The 18,360-nt window shown below is 45.9% G+C and overlaps 1 protein-coding gene across 5 annotated transcripts in view; it reads right to left on the bottom strand.

The window, feature by feature from the left end:
- RALYL (RALY RNA binding protein-like) overlaps positions 1-18,360 on the bottom strand; it is a 564,488-nt gene that overhangs the window by 93,401 nt on the left and 452,727 nt on the right. For all 5 annotated transcript variants that reach the window (XM_006759135.2, XM_006759133.2, XM_015560925.1 and 2 more), the window contains one exon: positions 7,253-7,328. In XM_006759135.2, coding sequence (XP_006759198.1) covers positions 7,253-7,328 — 76 coding nt within the window. The remainder of the gene's footprint in view (positions 1-7,252; positions 7,329-18,360) is intronic.

The raw sequence follows: 18,360 nt of genomic DNA, 5'->3' as shown, positions 1-18,360 counted from the left end.
CAAAGAAATAAAACTGCAGTCTTTCCAAAAGCCTTAAAGATGGGTGCTTGGAATTAAGGAATGCACAATCAGTCTCCTTCCTGCCACTGTGTTCTTCCCTTTTCAAGTAGGTGATCTTGGATATCTATGCATAGAAACAATGGAAGATCGGCTGTTCTTTAGCCTGCTGCAGGACTACTTTAATGGGTTTTGTGTCAGCATTTCTTCAAATATTTTAAATTAAAAGGTTTACAAATTACATTTGCATAGTGTGAAATATGAGTGACAGACTATAAGTAGTCATAATCTTAATTGTTTTTTTATTTAGGCAGTTATAGGAAGCTAGAGGCCCGATGCATGGAATTCACACAAGAGTAGGCCTTCCTTACCCTGGCTGCTGGCACCAGCTTCCCTCTGGTTCCTGGGACCTGGGCTTCCCTCTGGCACCCAGGACCTGGGCTTCCCTCACAGCCCTGGCTTCATCCGGAAGGTCATCTGGAATGATGGCCAGTCTAATTAGCATATTATGCTGTTATTATTATAGACTAGAGGTCCAGTGCAGGTAATTTGTGCATGGGGGAGTTCTTCAGACTGGCCTACACCTTCTCCAATCTGGAACCCCTCAGAGGGTGTCCAACTTCTGGTTTAGGACAGATCCTAAAGGCAGATGGAGCATATTATGCTGTTATTATTATAGACTAGAGGTCCAGTGCAGGTAATTTGTGCATGGGGGAGTTCTTCAGACTGGCCTACACCCTCTCCAATCTGGAACCCCTCAGAGGGTGTCCAACTTCTGGTTTAGGACAGATCCTAAACAGGCAGATGGACATCCCTCTCACAATCCAGGACTGCTGGCTCCTAACTGCTCACCTGCCTGCCTGAATGATCACCCCTAACCCCTCTGCTTGCCTGCCTGCCGGCCTGATCACCCCTACCTTGCCCCCTGTCAGCCTGATCGCCCCTATGTTGCCTCCCTACTGGCCTGATCATTCCTAACCACCTCTGCCTCAGCCCCCAGCCTAAGCCACAGTCTGGCCTCCTTCTGCCAGAGGTGACCTGGCCAATTAGGGGAAGGCATCGCCCCCGTCACCCTGCTGCTGCTGTCACTGGTGGCCACCATGGCTGCCTGAGTCTCAGGCAGCTGCTGAGGCTTTGTCTGGAAGGATGTCTGGATGGTCGTCCGGAAGACATCTGCCCTAATTAGCATATTACCCTTTTATTAGTATAGATATTATCCTGTTTAGTTGACTATGAGTTTTAGCCATATTATCATAGCTCAAGGCTCATCCTATCTAATAAAAGAATAATATGCAAATTATCAGTCATGCCATGACAAAGATGGCAGCGCCCAGAGTTGCATAGAGGTGGAGCTAAAAGAAAAAAAATAGTGAGCTATTTTATCAAAGAATATAAATTATTTATATTGAAGCTTGGCCTCAGCATGCTAAGAAATATTTTTAAATAAAGTTATTATTATTATTTTTTAAAGGTTCCAGTCTACAGGAATGTTAACGGGACACCTAGGCCCTGTGATGTGCCTTACTCTGTAGATCAGATTTCCAATGGACAAGATCTGATCATCACTGGGTCCTCCAGTAAATGCTTTGATGTCACTCTTAGTCATATATATGATTTATCTGTTTGGGTAAGGGGAGCAAATTAAAAAAATAAACAAATGAGAACTACATCAAACTAAAACATTTTTGCAAATGTTTACAGCAATGAAAGCCATCAACAAGAAAAAACAAGAACCTACTGAGTGGAAGAAGACATTTGCCAATGATACAGCCACTAAGGGGTTAATATCCTACATTCAAATGGACTCTGGCAGGAGTGCCAGTGCTGGGTTTGTGTCTATTCCAGAAGGATGGGATGCGGAGCAGGGATGGGGCAACCTTTAAAACCTCACACTCCACTCACACCAGAGCCCACTCCCAGGTGGCTGTCTGTGTGGGCCCATCCGGCGGGGGAGTGAAATGGAGCCCTCATCAGGGCAGAGGGAGACACTGCCACTGGAAGTAGGAGGCTCCTGAAAGTGGATGTGTATTATCCTTGACATTATAAAAGGAATCAGAAAGTACATACAAAGAACGGCAAGTTGTCGATAACATTTATCAGCGCACAAAGCAAGGGCATGCAGCACAGATGTCCAGGAGGTGTTTCCTCCACATTGGTGTTTGCTATGTAGCATTAGTTGAAATTAACTCCTGTTACTTTCCTTTCTATTCAAGGTTCCAGGGGACATTTTGCCCCCCCCCGCCCCCCCATGGTCTCCTTTTCTATGATGTGACGGAGTACCAGGAAAGCTGACAATAGGACTCAGGATCAAATGTCAAATCACCAGGATCTTGCACAGTCCCCTTGCTTGGCCTATGTTCTGAAGGTTTTTTGATCACTGGAGCTGCTCTGACATAAACCACATTCAAGGCTAACACACCAAGGGTGGGGACATTAAAATGATGATGCTATAGCTTATCCTGCGACAATCTTAAGGAGTCTTGAAGTTACTCGGGGTGAATATGTTGATTATCATAGTCGCCTATGTGGGGTGGATAGGTTGCTATGGGAAACAATGTAGAACACCACAGACCAAATTTGGGAATCAGCTCTGATAACTGTCAGCAATCAGCTCTGAAACACTGTCAGTCAGCAATCAGTTCTGATACACTGACTGCCATCAATCTCCTCTGATACACTGTCAGTCAGCAATCAGCTCTGATACACTGTCAGTCAGCAATCAGCTCCGACACACTGTCAGTCATCAATCAGCTCTGACACACTGTCAGTCATCAATCAGCTCTGACACACTGTCAGTCATCAATCAGCTCTGACACACTGTCAGTCAGCAATCAGCTCTGATGCACTGTCAGTAAGCAATCAGCTCTGATGCACTGCCAGTCATCAATCAGCTCTGAGACACTGTCAGTCATCAATCAGCTTTGACACACTGTCAGTCAGCAATCACCTCTGACACACTGTCAGTCATCAATCAGCTCTGATACACTGTCAGTCAGCAATCAGCTCTGACGCACTGTCAGTCAGCAATCAGCTCTGACGCACTGTCAGTCAGCAATCAGCTCTGACGCACTGTCAGTCAGCAATCAGCTCTGACGCACTGTCAGTCAGCAATCAGCTCTGACACACTGTCAGTCAGCAATCAGCTCTGACGCACTGTCAGTCAGCAATCAGCTCTGACACACTGTCAGTCATCAATCAGCAGTGATTTAGTACCAATTGCGACTGTGTTTGTGGGGAAATTCACTTCCTGGGGGAGAATCATTATTTTGGACGCCACAGTTATGGACACAGAATGCTGGAAGCAGCAAGTTACCCAAAGCTACAACATTTTCCTCAGAGAGCATTTGCTATTCACCGTTATATGGAGTCCAATATTTATGGCATGTGCACAAGTGACTAATTACCTTTCCTGTACAAATAGCCTAGAATGAGAGACCTTTTTATTACAAGTGCTATTTTCGTGAATTGTCTGTCGTTACGAATTCATGTCCAGGACGGAAATCATTACTTTTGCTCCCTTCCTCCAACCCTGTGCCTGAGCCGCTGTTCCCCATGAGCTTGTAGAACAGAAGCCGGACCGCCTTCATCTGATGAGCAGACCTATAGGAGTCGGGACAGCCTGGCCACCAGCCGGTCCAGTTCTGTGGCTTCACCAGTGACTGATCCTGCTCTTAGCAGGCCATGCTCTTTGACCTCTGTGTGGGGTGGAGTCTGTGCCTGGTGTTCCACCCTTTGTCTGCTGAGTGACCATCTGCTCGTGCAGCAGCAGAACCCAGACTTTGCGCCCCTTCCCCATCGGCAGCACTGCTCTCACTTCCTGTCTTACATATCTGTACGCATTTATGTTCATCCATGTTCCTTATTTACATGTACACCTAACTCATGTACAAGACAGGAACTATTCTGCAGCTACACTATGTTTTAAAGTGTTTGTGTCTTCTCTGTAGCCCATGTTAATTTAGCACATGATGAATGATCAGTGTAGCCTGTCTGGCTAAATCAAAACTCAGTCACAAGAAGGAACAAATGATGACTGGTTGGATATTCCATGTAGGTATTGCTTTGTGGTGACGATGGAGAGAAAATGGACATAAGTGGAGAGGAGAGTCTGACAGCAGACCTTTCCCATCCCCTGTTGAGCAAATGGATACAGAGACATAGCAGTTTAGGGCATGAGGGCAAACCCGAGGTTACCCATAACTGTAAAATGATTGCTTTCCCTTCATTGTCCTCTCCATGCCCTGCAGCCTTGCCATTATCCTGTGTCATTTGCCAAGAAGATCAGCTATCACAGTGCCCACACTAGAGTAAATACACAATAAATGTTTTGTACGAATGAATGAATGAACAAATGAAGTCATTCCAGTCCTTTCATTTGACAGGTAAGGAAACAGACCCAGAGGTGCACAGAACAGGAAAGCAGAAAGCACCCCTGTGTGAGCTGCTACCACGTTCACATTCCCAACACCACGGGGTGCTTCCACCTCTATTCAGTGTCACCCTGTCAGAAAAAGCATAGCCCTGGCCAGGTAGCTCAGTGGTCAGAGGGTCGTCCCGATAGGCCAAGGCTATGGGTTTGATCCCTGGTCTGGGCACATAGAAGAAGCAACCAATGAATGCATAAATAAGTGGAACAACAAATTGATGTTTCTCTCTCTCTCTCTCTCTCTCTCTCTCCCATCTCCTCCTCCTCTCTCACTAAAAATTAAGAAAAATAAGCTTTAATTACACAACTATATGTTAGAAGAACTTGAAGCCACATGAATAGGTGGTAACGCATGTTCGCATGTGTACATGGAGAGAAATAGAATGAACTATGGCTTTGGGTGGCAGGAATCTGCTTTTCCTAACCTGTGCTGTTTCGATGGTAGCAGGTGGGAGATAGGGTACGCTCCCACCAGACTTCAAGGCTGCAAACCAGAGCTCAGTTTCTGATCTTGTGACCTGACTCCAGGCAAACCCTTTGTTGTCTCGGAAGCTTACTTTCCCATCTATGAAGCCAGGCGCATAGCAGCAACCCACCCGGGTGGTGAAGGGAGGCGCATGCAAACAGCCAGCCCCAGGGAAGAAGGGAGGACCCTGGCGCTCCAGCTCCCAGGAGGGTGCAGAGCACACAGGCCTTTCTCAGCTGCGCTCTGTTCCCTTGGTGACCGGTTGGGAGTGTCAGCGCAGCCCAGCCTTCATTTGTGTGAACAGATGGAAATCGTGTAAAAATGCACTTCCCCGTTACTGTGGTCTGTGCACAATATGTCAGACGGAAATGGCTTCTGCTTCTAATTCTTTTGAATTCACAGTGTAACGTAACTGAGTAATAGAGAAATGACTGCTACAAACGCACGTGTTTCTTCTCATAAGCGTCTATCTATTCTCTAAGAAAATGGAACCACTCCGAGAACCAGAGGCAGGAAAGCGAACGTCCCTGCACGGGCAGCGTAACTCCGATGAGCAAGTGGCCATGGGCTGCTTTCCAATAACCAAGATGCTAGCTTTTCCGACATTCCTGTCAGCGGCAGCGCTGAGCGCCTGCTCACAAGGAGCCCACCAGGAAATGAGGGGCATTCTCAGCTGTGCACAGGAGGCCTTCGCCGGCGACGTCATGCCTGCCTTTCACATAACACTGCCTAGACCAGCTGTGGGCAAACTACGGCCCGCGGGCCGGATCCAGCCCATTTGAAATGAATAAAACTAAAAAAAAAAAAAGACCGTACCCTTTTATGTAATGATGTTTACTTTGAATTTATATTAGTTCACACAAACACTCCATCCATGCTTTTGTTCCAGCCCTCCGGTCCAGTTTAAGAACCCATTGTGGCCCTCGAGTCAAAAAGTTTGCCCACCCCTGGGATAGATAGAGGCAAGTGTCAACATTTCTGTTAAGCTGTTTAGCTTTCCATTTTTATATTAAAAATTTCAGTTAAAATGCAATAAATTCACACAAAATAATAAGATCAATCAAGATACACTTCCAATATCTCTTCTCGGCTCTCTGCTGGCTGCTCCCTGGAGAGCCCGGGGCAGCAGGCAGGGCAGGCCGAGCTCTGCCTGTTTGGCTTTGGGCCTCCTTGGCAGTGAGGCCATGTGTGGCTGCAGGAGGAGCACGGGCTGTCAGAGGACAGAGGCCAGCACCAGCTCCGCACCGTCTTCTAGGACCGTCTGCTGCATCAGCGTAACCCACGGGGACAGGCACAACTCTGTTCTCTTTTCTCCAACCGCCAGCGGGCGGGAGGCGCCTTGCTCAGCGCCCTGTGGGCTTCTGGGACAGGGACACTGATGGAGTGAAGACAGGAGTCGGGAGAGGCCCGGGTTGATTAGAATGACAGGGGACCTCAATCGCCCAGGACAGCTGCTGACAGCAGGGAATTCAGCGGCCAGAGAGGCTGAGTCAGCCCTTGCAGCCAGAAACCAATGGAAGAGCACTGAATGGGCATGCGGCTCAACCGCAGGACATGGCGTTTTTTGTTTTTTTTTTGTTTGTTTGTTTTTCAAAGAGGCTGTTTTTATAAAAAACCAAAACTTCTAAGAGTTTACTCCCCCCCCGCCCCCCTAAATCGACCTAATTTTACTTCACCTAAGAAAAGTGCACACAGAACAAGGAAGGTGTTAAACACATCCCCTCCGTTTTCTGGCATTGAGATTACAGGTGTGGGCATGGCAAGCTGACACCGGGGGAGGGAAGGACCAGATGTTAATGGACTCAGACCCAAGAATGTCAGGGAGAGGGAAGGACGTGGAGCTGCCCCTCGAGAAGAGGAAGACAGTAATGGGGTCTGGGAGAGGGGGAGGACAGGAATATGCACTTCGTCAAGAAGAGGCTGCATGGCCAGGGGCATGCGATTGGAGGCAGGGCGGGAGCGGAAAGCGTGAATGTGAGCACTGGCACCATCCTTCCCCAGAGGGGTGACCAGGGACCGGCTCAGAAACTGCATGTCAGCTGCTCGGTGTGTAAGAGGAGAGCAGCATTGCTGTGAAATTTGATTAAATCAAGCGCCGCGTGTGAGCCACCTACTGTGCACGCATGCGGCCATCAATGAAGGCCGGCCTTCCCACCACCTGCCTGTGGGTCAGGAGAGGCGTCACCAGGCTGTGAGAGGGCTGTCTGGGAAGGTTCCGCCAGGCCAGGAGGTCCACTGTCCAACCCGGCCATGTACGTAGGTGCTGGCTGCTCTTATTTGTCCTCATAGGTTACCTGCATCGCCTTTCAAGGTGGTGGGCATTTCCACTGCCACATAGTGCAGCCTGGTGCTTGCCGACTCACCTGTACAGAGCAGAGAGGGGCCTCTTGTTCCCGGGTTTTGGTCTGTAGGGCTTGGGTTCCCCGGCCATGTTGATATCTGGAAGCATAAGACAAAACAGCACGGATTAAGAAACTATGAAGCCATTTGAGGAAAGTAAACCATGAAGTTTTATGTTCTTCTCGCCACTTGTCTGTGCAAATGTTACATGTCCTTCACTCATTCAACAAGGATTTATTGAGCACTGACTTAGATCCAGCACTGGTGGAGATAGGTCGCGAACCGAGCAGGTTAGACACACCCCTGTGGAAACCATCCTCTACTGGGGAAGCAGACTGTGGGTAACAGACATAATAAGTGAGAAAAGTACCTGACATATTAGAAGCTGATCAGTAGTATGAAAAGAGAAAATGTTGAACAGGGTAGGGGGTATTAGGGATGCTACCTAAAAATGAAGAGAGACAGAAAGAGAAGAGAGGGGAGGGAAGAGAGAGAGAGAGAGAGAGAGAGAGAGAGAGAGGGAAATATTAAGAAGAGAGCATATTCTTTGCTTCAGGAACAATAACTCTGATAAAGTCACTAAGATTCAATAAGAAGATGCTTAAATACATGACAAAAGAGTATCTGCATGCAATTGACCAATTCAATTTTTAAAAAATGTATAAAACATAAGAAATTGGAAAGTTGAGTACAAAGGTTTGGAAAATGACATAATCAACTAGATTTAATACAGTTAAAATGTCCAAAGGACAATAAAAGGGAAAATCCAAAGGAGGCAGAGTTGAGGAACGATTGGAAAGAAGTGAGGGGCATTATTTTGTAAGAAAAAGGGAAGACTTCTGTGGAGTGGATTCACTGCACTGTGTTAGGGATGGATGAACACACTGAAAGGAAATTAATTAGAAGGTGGCTGGTGGGGTGGGACTGGGCAAGATGGGTCAGACATGCCCTGGAGCCAACCTCCCACGGTCCCTCCCCGGCCGGCAGCACCTGGGAGGGTGCGGCCCAAAGGGTGTCTGTGGAGTGAGTGGAGTCCCTCCGGCAGGTGGGGTCCCTTGGCCGGGCCTATGGGGATCGGGCCAAAACTGGCTCTCCAACATCCCCCAAGGGGTCCTGGATTGCGAGAGGGCAGTTCTCGGGTAACACAACCAGGAAGCGGACTCCCTCCTCCCTGGTTCCAGGGTGCTTCACCAGAGAACCGCCGCTACCAATCACCGCAGCTTGGCAGCTCCTGCATTGCACATCCACCCCCTGGTGTCATAGCTACTGGTCGGAGTGTCTACCCTCTGTTGGTCATTGTGCATCATAGCAACCGGACGGATGGTCAGATGGTTGCTTAGCCTTTTATATACATAGATATGTAAATTTACACATTCAACACTGCTTTAGTGACCATCATCTGAAATCTAGTGGTTGTGTCATGGGTGAGGGTGAAAGGGGTTGGTTAGGGACAAGGGACAAGGGACAAGGGACAGCAAGCAGGAAGCTCAGCTAATCAGTGAACATAAAGCATTGCAAAGGCTGGGATGAGGGAGCACTTCCTTCGTATTGAACTTTATAAATACAAGATTTAATTGTGTCTTGAGAACAACCCAACTTCTCTGGAAGCCAAAGCTTAGGTTGTTATGTCTCAAGAGCTGTTGACCTTGGAGTGACCATAGCTACCAAGTGAATGGCATCTTAACAGTACCCTCTGTGGTCAGTGTCAGAGCGACTCTGAGGCGTTCTTCCCTGATTGTCCTGGCAGTGTGCCAGTGACGCACAGGTAGGGCCAGAAGAGAGATGACCAGCTTCCATGTTAGCCCACTCTCATAAGACATGAGCTTTGGAGCAAACTATTAAGATACATACAGAAGATAAAGTGTCATTTCTTAAGTTCATCAGTTTGCCAGTAAATTCATACCAAATACTAATATTTAGGAATCTTATAGCGTTCTCAAGAAAGGATGTGGACTTAATTATTCTCAACAAATTCTTTTGAGATGGTCCATGAAATCCTAGTTGCATTCCCACTTGTTGTGCAGAAGTTCCTATGGAGGTATCTGTGTACCAAGCTGGTGGACTCCAGTCCCTGAGTCCGAGAATCGGATTGTTGTAGAGAGGGTTGGTGAAACCAGGTAAGTACCACCAAAGAGCAGTCTCTTGAGGAGTTTCTGTTTGGGTTCATCTGGGTGGAGGAACTCCCCCGATCCCTTTCCAGACACAGGGACAAAGCAGAGGGAGCTAAGGCTTTGCCTGAGCCCAGGAGACCCCTGGACACAGCAGACCTCCACATAGGGAGGGGTAGGGGCCTGCGACATTGTGAGTCTCTGTAAGGACCGACTGAGAGCCTTATACAATGGAACCATATCTATATTTTTAAATATGTTTTTATTGATTTTAGAAAAAGAGAGGAAGGAAGAGGTAGAGAGAAACATCAATGAGAGAGACAAGCATCGATGAGAGAGAACCATCTATTGGCTGCCTCCTGCATTCTCCCTGCTGGGGATGGAGCCAGAAACCAAGGCATACACCCTGCCTGGGAATCCAACTGGTGACCTCTCTGTGCATGGGATGATGTTCAACCAACTGAACCACACTGGCCAGGGCAAACCCATATCTATTTTGAGGTTTCAATATTTCAAGTAAGCATAAGAAATACAGAAAAGAGAAAAATTTATCCTTCTAATACTAAACCTCAGATTCAAACAATTGAAAAATATTCTGTTGGGCCACTAGCTTCACTGAAATATATTCAATGTTCTAAAAAATTTAATGAGTTTTCTTTTCTTCTTTAGTTTTACACTAAATAAGCAATGTCAATATACCATGAGAGAAATAACCAGAAAGTTAGAGACCTGGAAAAAGTCAATGAGCTGAACGAACCTCTTTGGATTTGAGGTAAATGATTCGCGGCAGAGGGAGACAGGTGCCATTGCAAAGTGCCATCCTCAGAAAGGACAGCCTACATACGGAAATGTACTTACATGTCCAGTTCCTGGGGGCGTTCCATTGAAAGTGGTAGTGGCCTCATTCTGTGAATTTATGCCTTGAGTCTTGGGAAGATACCTCCAACTCTATACCCAAACTCTCCTCTTCTCCCACCTCACTTAGACATTGTTCCAGTGGCACTGACTACTGACTGCCCCTTTGACCTGGGACATCTACAAGACAGTCATCATTTCACTCCCTTCCTGTGCCCTTCAGCATCCTGCCCAGGCGTGTTTATCCACCAGGTGCTCAATGAGCCTGCCAGTCCACTGGCTTTACACAGCCCAGCAGGTGTAGCTCCGCATGGCCTGCGGAAGTGGCCATGACAGCTCACTCGGTCAGGACTGGCCAATGGGCTAGTTACCTGAAGAACGTTTTGGAGGTTGCTGTTAGGTACACTGCCAAACACATAAATCATGGCAAAATGCCATCATATATCCCTTTCTTGGATATCTGTAATGGATATTAAAACATAAGATTCTGGAAAAAGAACGCTCAGTTATGTTCCCCTTCAATGTTTTTATATAGATGTGAACATAGAGATGTTTTGGATGTTACCCAGCCAAACAGAGCGCCCCTAAAATAATAGTTTGTGAGACAACCAGAAATATTTAAAAAAGTATTTTACATTTATTTATTTGCATGTATTCAATCTGGAATATCCTCATAAAAGTGAATTGAATCTTTGAAATCATGTAATATTTACACTATTACAATAAACAAACACCTGTTACCTATCTCTACCACCCTGTGGGCATCTGTCGTGGAGAGAGAAATTTAACCTTGATATCAAAGTTATGTCTACCTCATAGAGTAATGAGGCATCCACATTACCAATGTGATCTTTTTATTTATTTTTTAAAAATATATTTTATTGATTTTTTACAGAAAGGAAGGGAGAGGGATAGAGAGTTAGAAACATTGATGAGAGGAAAAACATTGATCAGCTGCCTCCTGCACACCCCCTACTGGAGATGTGCCCACAACCAAGGTACATGCCCTTGACCGGAATCAAACCTGGGACCCTTCAATCCACAGGCCGACACTGAGCCAAACCGGTTAGGGCACCAATGTGATCTTTTTAGATGGAGAAAGCATTTACAAGAAGAAAAACAATTTCTAAGTGAATTAATGAAAAGTAATCTCATTATTCTTGGGATAGTTTTGCTTTACTCCCTGCCCCGGGATTCAATAAAAGTGTAAATAATTCAGCTATGGCACCAACGCTGCCAGGAAAAGCCACTCAGTCTTTTATTGTTCACATTTGGAAGATTTAGAGATTCACTCCTGTTTCATTGAATAAAAATCCAGGAGATGAAGAAAACAGTCTGCTCTGTTTGACAAGTGAAGGCGTAAAGCCATCCATTACCCGGCACAGGCACCGATCCGGCGGGAGTGCAGTTACTGTGAGTCAGCACCTCAGGACAATCCTGGGAAATACGCAGGCGGGTCCCTCCTCCCACGCCACATAGACAGATGTCCCAGAGGCCGAGAGACTAAATGGCTCCCATGATGATACGTGACAACTGTCTTTACTAGTGAGCTCAGGCCCATGCCAGGCACTGTTCTGGGAGAGAGGATAGCCTGAGCCTCCGCAACAGCCAGGAGCCACAGCTCCACCAGACCTGGTCCAGGACCCCCACTCCCCACCCCGTCTCACGGCTCTTCACCAGTTCAGGACGCCACTGTTCTCTGCCCCTCGGACCTGGCCTGGCTGTGGGAAGCAGCAGGGAAGTCCTGTCCTGGTCCCAGGGGTCTTGGCATCCTGGAGGCTATAGGATTGAGGGGTGCTGTGGGGGAACAGTCTGGCAGTGATGGGGAAACACGTCTGACTCTCGCTGAGCTGCCTGGTGGGTTCCAAGGCGGTGGTCAGCTGGGGCTGCCTGGGGTGCTGGACCTCAGGGCGATGCCCCAGTCTTGCAAAGCGAGCCGGGTCCAGCTGTGTTCTCCAGTGCGGGCTTCGGGGCCATTTCCAGCTTGAAGCTAAGGGAGCATGCAGCCAGTTTTGTACAAAAGTGAATGGTTCTCATCTTGTTCTTCTTGCAGAATCAGAGCCAGCTTTAGCATCTGGAATAGGCCCCTATGGCATGTAAGCTAGTCACCGTTATGGGACTGCAACTGTAGCCTCCTTTTACTGGGCCGTCACTGCGTCAGGAGCATGTTAATGCGCTCGGAACGAGTTTCATACATTAGTTCTGACACTGCACCAGGGCCACCGCTGGTTATTAGAATGCTAATGCGGAGATCACTGCTTGGCTGGTCCCATTTGTTACAGAAAAGCTGCTCCCGGGCTCTGCAAGGACACGGGGAAGCTGGTGGCTGTCTGTGACGGAGGTCTCCCCAGCAGAAAGGGAGCGAGGACATGTGCACGTGCCCGGCTGGGTGCCCTTTTCACTTGCTGGCTGTGATCTCAGCCAGGGCTGGTCCTGGGTGGGGGCTGCGGGTGGGGGTGAGGGGAGGGGGTGAGAGGTGGGTGTGAGCTGGTGCTCAGACTGGCATCATCAGCAGAGTCTGCCGCAGCCTCAGCCCTCTGGCTGAGCTTCCCAGACCTGTTCCTCTTCTTTTGCTGGTTTTACTTTTTTTCTCCATCAGAACTCCCACTAGCTAATCATCAACGTACCTGTGACTTGAGTTGTGAGCGGCCAGGAAGCTTGATGAAACGCTGTGGCTCTGGTGCACGGGTAGCCAACATCTAGTTTAAAGAGATTTAGCAGAGAGCACAGCACACCTCCCTCGGGCGAAAAGCCAACACCAATGGGGCGTTTATCAAACGTGAATTACCTAATTCCTCAAACGTATATCATTCCCCATCACGTTGTCTCTTCTTTTATCTGGGATACTTTTTTGAAGATTATTTTTCATTATTTCATGAGCATCTGTCAAATCTCTACAAAGGTCAAACTGAAGGACGTACTTATTTATTTATTATCTTTATTGTTGAATGTATTACAGATGTCCCCTTTTTTCCCTCATTGACCCCTTCTAGCGTATACCTGCCCCTCTTCCCAGGCCTTCACCACACTATTGTCTGTTCCCGGGTTATACATATATGCATACAAGTTCTTTGCTCAATCTCTTCCCACCCACCGACCCACCCCCACATTCCCTCTGAGATTCACTAGACTGTTCCATGCTTCTTTGTCTCTGGATCTATTTTGTTCATCAGTTTTATTCTTAGATTCTACATATGAGAGAGTTCATGTGATACTTGTCTTTCTCTGACTGGCTATAAGGGTAAGAGATTCTTTTGTTAACAGCTCCTTAATATCCCAGAAGTTCTTAAAATGTACCCAGAACTTCCTTACCCACTCATGTACTGATGAGCACTTGGGCTGTTTCTAGATCTTACCTATTGTAAATTGTACTGCTATGAACATAGGGGTGCATACATTCTTTCTCATTGGTGTTTCAGGATTCGCAAGATATATTCCTAGAAATGGGATCACTTGGTCAAATGGCAGTTCCATATTTAATTTTTTGAGGAAACTCTATACTATTTTCTACTGTGGCTGAACCAGTCCACATTCTCTTCAGCACTTGCCATTTGTTGATTTGTTGATGTTAGCCATTTTGCAAATTCTAAAGTTGGTATAGACTCAAAAAAGATGCCACATAGTCACAGCAATTTTGAGAAAGAAGAACAAAGCTGGAGACATCACAATACTAGATATCAAGTTATACTCACTATAATCAAAAGAGCTGGCACTGGCACAAGAACAGACATATAGATTGATGGAACAGAACAGAGACCCCAGCAATTGACCCAAGCCATTATGCTCAATTAATATTTGACAAAGGAGGCAAGAGCACACAATGGAGTCAAGACAGTCTCTTCAATAAATTGTATTTGGAAAATTGGACAGATACATGCAAAAAAATAAAACTAGACCATCCACTTACACCACACACAAGAATAAACTCAAAATGGATAAAAGACTTAAATGTAAGTTATGAAACCATAGAAATCCTAGAAGAAACCATAGGCAGCAAAATCTCAGACATCTCTCGTAGTGAAAGATTTATAGATACATCTCCTAGGGCAAAGGAAACTAAGGAGAAAATAAACAAATGGGACTACATCAAAATAAACAGCTTCTGCACAACAAAAGAAACCACGAGCAAAATAACAAGAGAGCCCACTGCATGGGAGAACATACTTGCTAGTGATACATCTGAGAAGAGGTTAATATCCAAAATATATAAAGAACTCATACAGCTTAAGAAAAGGCCATGTTTTGTTGAGATAAAGACTCTAGAAACCAAACAAGTCAAACATAAAACTTGAATAAATGTTCACCAGCAGTGGCGTGAAGATGTTTAGGACCCTAAACATATCCCATGGACAGACAATGTCGCGGGGAAGGTCTGGGGTGGGCTGGGAGCCAGGTTGCGTGTGTGTGTGTGTGTGTGGGGGGAACAAAAGTAGGAAATGTGACCCCACTTCTAGGAATATATTTGAAAAATGAACAATTTTACAAATACACCGAATGATCTATTGACCTCAGCAATGAAGACAACTCCCATGAAAATTAACCAAGAATACTTGGTGAAAAATAATCTTGGCTGTACGTTCATTATTAATGCATAGACTTAAAGTTGTTATTTCTTTGCAGCCCAAGACTCTGCTAGTTTCACACTTGAGCACACAATGCTACTCCAGGAAAGTGAAATTCAACCAACAAGGAGTCTGGGTGACCTGTCGCCTTGAGAACCTCAGATTCCCATCAGTGAAGCAAGGTCGACCCCAAGCTTTGGCTCTTGCTTCTGTCTCGCCCTTCCATTTCTAATTTCTCTCTTTTCCTATGAGCACATAGGGACTTATTTTCTCAGGTCCTTTTTGGGGTCATTTCATATGCGATGTGTAAAACACCAGAGCTCCAGCACTAGGCATTTATAATTCATAAACACATTGAAACGTCAAAGCCAAGTTAGGCAGCTGAGTGCATTCTATGTGGAGAGTAGTGCTCGGTTTCATCACTCAAAGTGGGCTTCGCGCACAAGAACGTCTGTCTCGTGCAGAAACCTTTTAGAAGTGCGGAGTCCAGGGCTCAGGTCTGCATTGTAACAAGACACCCTGGTGACCGCTATGTGCACTCAAGTTTGAGAAGCACTGACATGTAACACATTTAGCGTAAATCCTTTCCCTCAGTTACTATTATTATTACTATTATTATTGTTGAGAGTATTATAGATGTCCCCCACTTTTTCCCCTTGGCCCCCTCAATTCGGCTCCCACCCCACCCCAGGCATTCCCTGAGCTATTGTCTGTCTATGAGTTATGCTTATATGCATATACATTCTTTGGTTAATTTCTCCCCTCCCCATTCACTTCCCTCTGAGAATCATTAGTCTATTCCATGTTTCCATGTCTGTGGATCTATTTTGTTCATTAGTTTATTTTGTTCATTAGATTCCACATATGAGTGAGGTCATGTGGTACTTGTTTTTCTCTGATTGGCTTATTTCACTCAACATAACACTCTCCAGGTCCCTCCATGCTGTCTCATAGGGTAAGAGATCCTTCTTTTTCACAGTTGCTTAGCATTCCATTGTGGAAATGTACCACAGCTTTTTCATCCACTCATCTACTATTGGGCACTAGAGCTAAGGATTTTATTTTTTAACTGTTTTGAAAAGGAATTAGTGAGGATTTTGAGCAGTAAAATGAAGCTTTTAGGGAAGAAACCTGAAGCCATTTAAGTTTAAATTTAAGTTTTAATTTAGTTTAAAGGCTTAAAATGAAATAATGCTCTCTTAAGGTCACCTTTGATGATAATAATAGTTGCTGGCATTTGTATGTTATTTAATAGCTGGCCACATTTTCACACACATCACAAAAATACTTTTCACACTCATCTGGTACAGATATCTCTTTGAGTCAGTGGAAAAGCAGGGCAAGGGTGTGTGTTTCCACTGCTCTGGGTGATGGGCACAGGCAGTTTGTTCAGCTTCTAATGAGTGCCCTGCAGGGCCAGGAGCATGAGTGTGTGCACTCGGGAAGGAGGCAGATTCTAGGAGCATTGTTTGATAGCAGCTGATTATTGCGGTCATTTACAAAAGATGCCCACAGACTCTTTCATGCCTGCACTTGGCAGAGTTACAGTCCCTGGAAGACATGCAGGAACCCGTGCCATGCTATGTTACATGTAAAGGGGAAGTAGCTGGTTCTAAAGACAAAGACTGTCCTAGGTCATTTGGGTTGGTCTAGTGCAGTAACAAGGTCTCTCTGTTTGGAAGAGGCAGGAAAAGAAGAAGTCACAGCAATGCCTTTGAGGACTCAGCTCCCCCGTGGGCTCTGGTGATGGGAAAAAGGGTGATGAGGAAGGGGCGGTGGAAGCCTCCAGAAGCTGTGAAAGACAGGAGGCATCTTCCAAGAACCTCCAGAAAGAAACATGGCCCTGCTGACCTTGACTTTTGCCCAGCGAGACCTGTGTTGGACATCTGACCTACAGAATGCTCAGATACTAAATTTAAATTATTTTACTAGAGGCCAGGTGCACGATTTCATGCACGGGTAGGGTCCCTAGGCCTGGCCTCTGATCAAGGCCAATTGGGGCCTTCTGGCTGCCGGCTGGGGCCTTCCTTCATTCCTCACTGCCCCCTGGTGGTCAGCACACATCATAGCGAGCAATTGAACTCCTGGTCTCCCAGTCGAACTCCCGAGGGGACACTTTGCATATTAGCCTTTTATATATATATAGATAAGCCACTAAGTTTAGGGTCATTTGTTATAGCAGCAACAGAGCACTCACAGGATGCCATTGCCTCTGCTTGAGTGTGGACCAGGCTAAGTGACTCACTTCTAATGAGCACAAGGTACAGCAACGGACGCCACCTTCTAGATTAGGTCATAAAAGACTGGGTCTCACATCTTGGGTGAGTTCCTGCTTTCTCTTGGATGGATCCCCCACTCCGAGGGAGCTGCTGAGGCATCACCAGTCACCCTGTGCTGCGGCCACGTGGTGAGGAGCGGGGCCCCTTAGCAACCATTTGGGTCTTGAAAGAAGATCGTCCCTGTCAAACTTACATGACCGGACCCCACTGTCAGCTCATTGGCTTCCTCAAAAGAGACGCCAAGCTCAACCACCCACGTGAGCTGTGCTTAGATCCTGGCCCATAGAAATATTGAAACACTGTGTGTGGTTATTTTAGGCTATGACATTTGGGGGGAACTTTTTACAATTACTCTAGATTTTATTTACCCACCAAAAGAGAGAAAAGAATCAGGAAGGAAAATGACAATTAGGAAGGTATTGCTCCATATGTGCACATTCCAATGAAAATTGTGAGAAAATATCCAGTATTTTTGGTGTCACAATGTGCACACATAAAAGCTGACACTTCCGTAAGTACAGTCAGCTTCTATTCAGGTTATAAATGGAATGAAAACCTGAAAGTTGAGAACAAAATCTCTCAAAACACGCAGTCTTGCTAAGAATACTTTCATCCACTTTTACACACATTTTAATGGTTCCAAGCTGTCAAAACCACTGTGAGTCCACAAAGGCAATTAACCTCTACTTTTTTCTTCTGCTCTTTCTTCTCTTATATTTTTACTTTTCCTGTGAAGTCTACACTCAGTGGAACAAAGCATGGCACAAACTGAAATTAATTGATAGGTTTTCTACTTTGCTATATATTATTCTCTAGACTGCAAGTTACAAAGCCTGATGAACTTTCATATATATACATATCTGCATATCTGCTAAATGAAGAAAATAACTGTTTGCTTCATGGTACTTTTATGTTGCATTTTAACTTGAAAATGATTATTGAATTTGAGCATGTTTTTCTTTTTTTCCTTTATTAGCGTAAATTGTGTCGGCCAAGCAAATATATCTACTAGCCACATTATAGTGCATGATGGCCAGGTGATTCCCTCCACGTCTTATTTAATTCCACTGACATTCAGATCACAGCTTCTGTTAAATGGAAGTGTTAGCTGATCAACTCCATGGCTCCTGCATTGCTGGAATCCTATCTAATAAAAGAGAAACATGGTAATTGGTGTACGACCGCTACCCTTCCCATTGGCTAATCAGCGAGATATGCAAATTAACTGCCAGCTAAGATGGTGGCCGGCAGCCAGGCAGCTTGAAACTAACATGAGGCTTGCTTGCTTCAGTGACGGATGACTCCAACGTTCCCCGCCTGCCACTGC

Source organism: Myotis davidii, unplaced genomic scaffold, assembly GCF_000327345.1.
Source record: "Myotis davidii unplaced genomic scaffold, ASM32734v1 scaffold14, whole genome shotgun sequence".
NCBI classification, from domain to species: domain Eukaryota; kingdom Metazoa; phylum Chordata; class Mammalia; order Chiroptera; family Vespertilionidae; genus Myotis; species Myotis davidii.
Note: the sequence above shows the minus strand (reverse complement) of the source record. Positions and strands in the feature narration are given on the sequence as shown.